At 40.6% G+C, this 7,021-nt stretch overlaps 2 protein-coding genes across 8 annotated transcripts in view; both read right to left on the bottom strand.

Moving 5' to 3' along the window:
- LOC110266093 lies at positions 1-4,028 on the bottom strand. The gene is made up of 3 exons (XM_021109959.1): positions 3,541-4,028; positions 1,128-3,210; positions 1-758 (listed from the first exon to the last, which is right to left on the bottom strand). The coding sequence occupies exons 2-3, from the start codon at positions 1,731-1,733 to the stop codon at positions 171-173; spliced, it is 1,194 nt and encodes a 397-aa protein (XP_020965618.1). The 5' UTR covers positions 1,734-3,210; positions 3,541-4,028; the 3' UTR covers positions 1-170.
- The window catches only part of LOC107612709 (DDB1- and CUL4-associated factor homolog 1), an 8,905-nt gene continuing 6,018 nt past the window's right edge, over positions 4,135-7,021 (bottom strand). For all 7 annotated transcript variants that reach the window (XM_016314421.2, XM_016314420.2, XM_016314419.2 and 4 more), the window contains 2 exons: positions 5,387-6,959; positions 4,135-5,043 (listed from right to left, as the gene is read on the bottom strand). In XM_016314421.2, the coding sequence (XP_016169907.1) occupies positions 4,339-5,043; positions 5,387-6,959 (2,278 nt within the window). In that variant the 3' untranslated portion in view covers positions 4,135-4,338. The remainder of the gene's footprint in view (positions 5,044-5,386; positions 6,960-7,021) is intronic.

Genomic DNA, 7,021 nt, shown 5'->3' with positions numbered 1-7,021 from the left:
CTTAGAACTATCGTAACTTTTGATTAACATTTGCTTTACGACGCGAGGTAAGGCTTAGGCTAATTAGGGTCTTACAATTCACACAACAACAAAGACAACAACAGTAAGCCAACAACAAAGGCTGATAATGATAATAAGATTAAAACAATGAATTTAAAAAAAATTACCACTCAATTGCCAGAAACCACATGTGTAGAGCCTCTTTCCCAATTCCACAACCATGTTGGTTGACCAGCTATGAACTTCGAACTTCTCATAGTCTGGGTCACCAGACCACATCGGGACCCAACTTTTGATTCCTTCCGTATCTTTTCTAACCTGCTGCGCTGTATAGGAGGTAGAATTTCAGTGTTTGAATTAAGCTTCACCTTGTTCCTAGCTATCGACCTCATTGCATACATCCTGACTTCTTCCAAGAGTGTGATAATAGGCTTAGCTCTAGCATCTTTGATCCTAGAGTTGAAGACTTCACAGACATTGTTGCAGATGTTGTCTATTTTAGGTGCATTACTGAAGAATGCCCGGCTCCAAGAGTCTCTAGGCCACTTGTTCAAATACTCACAGGCTTCCTTATTAACCTTCTCAATCCTTTTGATGATTTCAAGGAATCCATCTTGGCTAGTACACCTTGCACAATCCCATAGTAGCCCTCTAAGCTGGAGATCCTTCCATTGCTTATTGAAGTTCTTCCACAAATGCCAAACACAGAATCTGTGATGAACATCTGGAAAAACCTCCTTAACTGCATTTATAAGGTCCTGTTTGAGATATAAAAAAAATGTGTCAGACACTTGTTTTCGAGCACCAAAATAGTCCCTACACTTTTATAAGTGACATCAAACTAGTCCTTAAACTTATGCAAGAGACATCAGACTAGTCCTTAAACTTATGCAAGTGACATCAGACTAGTCCCTAAACAGCACTGTTACATACAAACAGGACATTATGCAGCATGTATAACCACCATCAGCCCAGGAATAATTCATCATATATAAATAGCAGCCCAGTTTATAAACAACATGTTGAAGAACACCCAATAGGTAACAACTAATAAGTAACAATAGATTCACACTTAATAAGTAATAACTAATAAGTAACAACCAATAAAGACAACAAATATTGCATACCTTCTGTATATCTGAGATAAAACACAGCTTGTTCTTCTTATAATCCCCCAAGTCTTGATGAAGTAATTCCAAGAACCATCTCCAGTTCTTAGTGTTCTCAACAGGGACAATTGCATAGGCAATCACATATATATGGTTGTTTGCATCTTGGCCAATGGCAGACAGGATCTGACCACCATGCCGAGTCTTTAGAAAAGCTCCATCCAAGCCTATCAGGGGTTTGCAACCAGCCAGAAATCCTTTTTTACATCCCTCCAAACAAACATACATCTTCTCAAATATTGGATTATCATCAGGGTTGGGTTGAGGTATAACACCAACTGTGACAGTGGAGCCTGGATTGCTCTTCAGCAGTGTCAGCCCATAATCCCTCACCATGCCATATTGGGCAGCAGCATCATCGTACACAATAGATCTAGCATCTCCTAAGGCCCTGGTCAGTGAAGACTTGTTTAGATCTAAATCACATTTTGTCTTAAAATATTGTGCAGCCTCGAAGTGTCTCAGATTCGGATATTTTCTTAGTTTCTTCACCAATTTGCAGGCTAGCCACTTCTTATTAGCTAGTCTGTTTTTGGTCTCTCTTGCATAGGTGTGATCATCCATGAACGTCTTGATCTGTCAGCAATTGTTCTCAGTATTGTTAGAAGCATACACAAGCTAGCCACAGCTCTCATCCTTACACACAGCTCTCATCCTCACGTTATCATTCTTCTTAAACCAAATCCTTCTACCCTATTGTATACAATATTCACGCACAGCCTCTTTGAACTCCATCTTCGTAGTGAATGTCATTCCAACCTCAAGCCTAAGCTCTCCAAACCTCCCTCCTTCTTTGAATGCAAGGAAGACGTCATCTGAATCAACTTCCTCCAACTCATCCTCAGAGTTCGAAGAAGTCTTCATTTCTTCCGAGTGCCATGAGTCTCCAGTTCTCCACCATCAGAATCATTATAAGCTTCATCCTGCACATCATGATAAGGAGCAACTGATGATCCAAACTTAGAAATCGGTCCAAAAATTATTTCATCATCCTCAGAATCTGAGCCTGCACAAACAGGACCATCATCTTCAACCATAATAGCCTTCTTTAGTTATGTAAGTTTTCTGTCCTAGTTCTCAGTTTCACATTAGTCTTTGTTGCTGATCTATCCAGAGGCAAGTCTTCTTCACTGGACACCTCATCACCACCAGGCCTATATGGTTCATCCTCTGCACTATCATCACTGTCATGGCTGTCTGAGGATTCATCTGAGCTAGACAAAGCAACAAAGGCTGTTTTTGGCTGTTTTTCCTTACAAATTGTTCTTGCAATATTTCCAGTAGTACCAGCTCTTGTCAGTGGCCTCCTTCCATATGCTGCTGCTATTTTTACATTCTTACAGCCTCTCTTTGGTATAGCCTTCTTGGTTTCTTTCCCTTTGGACCAAGGTTTAGAAATTGCAGTGAGTTGGGCCATTTTTTTTGTGAAATTTTGGGTTTGGTTTTACTAGGTTGGGCCATTGTTTTTGGTGGTGGATTGAGCTTAGATCCAAGACTTGCAGTGGGTTGGGGGGAATTTTTTCTGGTATGTTTCGATTACCAGCAGAAACTGAAGAAGGTGGCTCCTTTGGTTTTGTTGTATCGGTAGGCTTTTTTGGTTCAGAAGTTGGAGTGCATGATGTTGTGGTGGGAATTGGTTCGGTTGTGGAATTGGTTCGGTTGTGGCATTGGTGGTGGATTTTGGGGTGGAAAAAATGGTTGGTATCAGCATCAGCTCCTTGCTTTTAGATGCCACTGGTTCTACTTCCTCAATATACACAGGTTCAGATACTCCATGTTCATAGTACACATGAATAACTCCCTTGTTCTCCTGAGCCAGGTAACACATCTCCATGAGCTCCTTATCATCTGTTATTGCTCTTAAACCAGTTTGCAAAGACCTATTAGGCACCAGCCACCAAGTTTGGCTAACCTTGTCATACCCAATTTTCTTGTGATAGTCTCGGATAATCTCTCCACCGTTGTAAAACATACTTCCATCAGTCTCTGTGATAAACAACCCTCCATGGTGAAATATGATAGTAATCAATGGATCACCCATCTGCAATTTAAAAAAAAAAAATTCATTGATCAGAGTCATTGTCCTGAAACACATTAACAATTTGGAAACTCCATAACTAACTGCAGTAAACCCCTAACACATAAAGAACAAATTTCCATATCATCAAAACACAAGAAACATTCCCAGTCTATAATTTTGTTGGCCAAACCACTAAGAAACCCAGTTCTAATCAAACTCTAGCACAGAGCACAAAACAGAAGTGTTCATACCCATAACTTACAATAAAAAAAAGACCTGAACTTTTGTGAATATTAAAATAACAATATCAAAAAACAGAGAAACCACATATTTTTTTCATTTTTGGCTTACCTGTTTCAGAGAAACTAGCCTTCCCAACTCTGTGTATGAAGAAGATGACAACAGCAATGCTCCAGAACCTAAATTTTCGACTGAAATCGGTGCGGTTAATGCAATCGCACATGCGCCATTGGTGACTGTATCGGAGAAGAAGAAACCTCACTTTGTGTTGTGTTTGTTTTGTGTCTTGCGAGGAGGGAGACAATATGTTAGTGTAACGTTGAGGGGGGGAGATTTTCGGCATGAAACGACATCGTTTCATGTCATTTTGGCGCCACAGCAAAAACGGCATCGTTTCTATAATGCTCACGTGTCACGAAGCCTGCCAGCTCAGCTTTTCGGTAGCGCCAGATGGCCAGAAATTGCCGGAAGGACAAGTTTAAATCCCGAAGTACAACTTCAGAGATGAATATGAATAATTTTTAAGTTCAGACTATAAAACTCGAGTGCAACTTCAAAGACTACATTAAAACTTAACTCTCTTAATTTAGTATTATGAAGTACTACTTTATTTTTCTCCCTCTCAATATTACATCCTTCCGGGAAGGACATGTCTGTTTCAAACATTAGGACTAAAAAAAAGAAGCCACGTTGTTCTTAAGGGGGAAAAATGTTGTTTTGAAACATGTACAATTACGCTTCTTGACCTTTCTGTTATAATAATAACTATAGTGATCAATTCGAAGGAGACATCATTTGAAAGAGATCTCAGAAAAATTGAGGCAAAAATTATAAAAAGAAAAACCTTTCGGCCAAAAATGAATATAATGAAAAGAAAGAAATAATAATTACAGCCTCTTTGATTAACAGTTAATAACCAAAGCCATTACCCACATAATCCTCTTCATCGCTACTTAAGGATTCGAGTACTTCACTGTCTTCATCATCCTCCTCTTCCCCCTCCGTCAAAATCTCCAATATCCCAGGTCCTCCGTCAAACTCGACATCATCCAACATAAAGTCACCATCTTCATCATCATCAAGTTCACTTATACTATCATCATCTTCATCATTGCTCATGTCATCAGGATCACTATCGCTCTCACCACGGAAACCAGGGCCTAACAGTGGATCTACATCACCATCATCATCGTCGTCATCCTCATCTTCCTCCTCACTTTCTGCATCATCGGGATCAGAATCATCATCAGTTGGTCTCCGGCGACCAATTTCATAGACTCTAGCCGATGCATACATCTCATCTTGATCATCCATAGTAATCAACCCAACAAATGAATCTGTTGACTCAGTTGCAAAATCAAGGACACAGCGATCCACAGGTATAGTAGCTATGTCAGAATAATTAATTGCATCAACTGTTCGGAATGCAGCAAAAAGAGGATGCTTGACACGACGTGTGTGGACTGCTGACATCACATCTTCAAGATTTCTCCTCAAGATTGCATACATTACATCACCACGTGCATTGAATGTTATTGATGTTTGATCTAATGAAGGAACACTACGTAGTAGCCTGAACTTGCGCAGATCCCAGACTTCTGAGTTTATAATTACCTGGTTAAACATTTTTTCCCCAATAAATGAAAGGTCATAAACACACTTGAAGAAATAATAAAATATAAGTAAATTTAACAAATAATAATAATAACAAACTACAGAATCATTTCTTGGTGTTGAGCTCAACCATCTAAATAACTGGGCAGAATTTGATAAACCGCCCCCACAATCTATACATTATGGATGCACATTAGAAGTTGAGTTAATCCTTTATCAATTCATCCCTCCCATAGAGATTACGTATACCTTCTATATAACTATCTTACCACTTTTAGTCATCTTCAGATAATCTTCCAACAAAATTAGGACTTTAGCTTAAGACGGATAAAAGATTGCATACCTCATTACCAGCAGGATGAAAGCCTCCACCTCCATAGTCTGTGAACTGATCAAAACGATGAACAGGGCCAGAAACCCGCCGGTCCCACAGGACACCATTCCAAAGCAGCATTGAGTCAGAGGGGCTAAAGTGGATTAAAGAATACACATGACCACGCCCAGTAGAAGTTGCAAATGTATCTGTCAACTTCGATTCTAGCTGACAAGTTTGGATATCATACAGGAGGATTTCCCGCCGCGTAGATTCAGTTGACAAGGCTGCAAAGACATTCCCAGAATTGCTAAACCTGGCAGCCTTGCATCCATCAAATGAATGGGTAGGACCAGTCAAAATTGATGCTGCATCCCACAGCCTAACATCTTGGGAGCTTGATGAAAGCAACAGCTGCGTCTCACCAGAAACAAAAGACTGAACAAGCGTCAAAGGAGACTGGTGACCGGTGTAGCTCTCCACCACGTTGTTGTTGTTAGAGTCGAACAATTTTAGCTCCCCATTGTGGCTCCCAACAGCAATATGAGAAGAGTCCTCAAGGAAGGTAATGCATGTTAACAAGGCACCAGCATCATCCCTACAAGTGCGCCATGGCCTAAACCTGCTGTAAACAAATTGCCTATCCTTGCGATTCCCATGCACTCCTCCATATGCAAGTTTAAATTCACGTGTACCAAGCCGAGCAGTCACATTAGAAGGCGCGTCTAAGCTTCGCTTTGGCTCAGGACAAACATGAGGATGAAGAAGAGAGAGTGGAGGAAGAGTGGTAATAGGAGCTGGGCATTGGCGATGCTGATGCTTTAAATATTGAACCACTAGAGAATCAAGGGTAACTCGTTCTGGGTTGTTGGGCTGAAGATCATTTAACACTTGGGAGGATGGCATCATCTGACTTGGATTTGAAATACTGTATTGGTTCTCATCCCCATTGTCAGCTGTACTTCTTAGGTTAGAAATTGGTGTAGAAAGCCCGGCAAAATCAGCATGCTGAGTAGTTTTCCGTATTGAACTTGAAAAAATAGGAGAGCGAAGTCCTTGGTCCCCAACATTTAACCGCTTGGCAGATGATGAGAACATTCCTATATCCTTTAAATCAGAAAGCTTGCGCTTTGTTGGCATGTTCACTGGAGTCTTACAGTGAGATCCAGTATCAATGTTATGTTTCCCTGAGGATTCAGATGCCATCTCTAGAATACTAGTATCTGAAGATTCCTTCCCAGCACTTAACCATTTTCTGGATGGGGGCTGCTGTGAATCAGCAAGGTGACGTTTTGAATGTGAACCAAAAGATGATGAAAAGGTCAATGATTTTTTCTTTGCAGAGAAAGAATCAATTTTCAAGCTGACATCCTCATCCCTTCCATTAGCTTTTAATTTATTACTGAGAAATCCAGAAGGGGCCCGGCCAGATGGCCACTGAATTGATGTTGAGGAAACTTCTGGTGTTGTTGGCTGTTGTGCAAGAGAAGATGGAGCAGCCAATGATGGTAAGGGAGTCAATTGAGCCTCTTTAAGCAACGTAGAAGCAGCTTGTGACAATCCAGATGCCTGCAGGTGTTCATGAATTAGGAGCAAAAGTTCCCTGCATAAGAAAAACATATCAGTGACATCAGAAGGGTCACAAAGGGACACGCAGGAGGAGAG

The sequence above is a fragment of the Arachis ipaensis genome, chromosome B08 (genome assembly GCF_000816755.2).
Source record: "Arachis ipaensis cultivar K30076 chromosome B08, Araip1.1, whole genome shotgun sequence".
NCBI lineage: Eukaryota > Viridiplantae > Streptophyta > Magnoliopsida > Fabales > Fabaceae > Arachis > Arachis ipaensis.
This window is presented reverse-complemented; position numbering and strand designations above follow the sequence as displayed.

Bases quoted from the DNA above. Each gene is read 5' to 3' on its own strand.
- LOC110266093 (XM_021109959.1), bottom strand. From the start codon at position 1,733: ATGGATGATCACACCTATGCAAGAGAGACCAAAAACAGACTAGCTAAT. The intron at 759-1,127 runs GTATGCAATATT...TATCTCAAACAG, and splicing joins TTATCTCAGATATACAGAAG to GACCTTATAAATGCAGTTAA.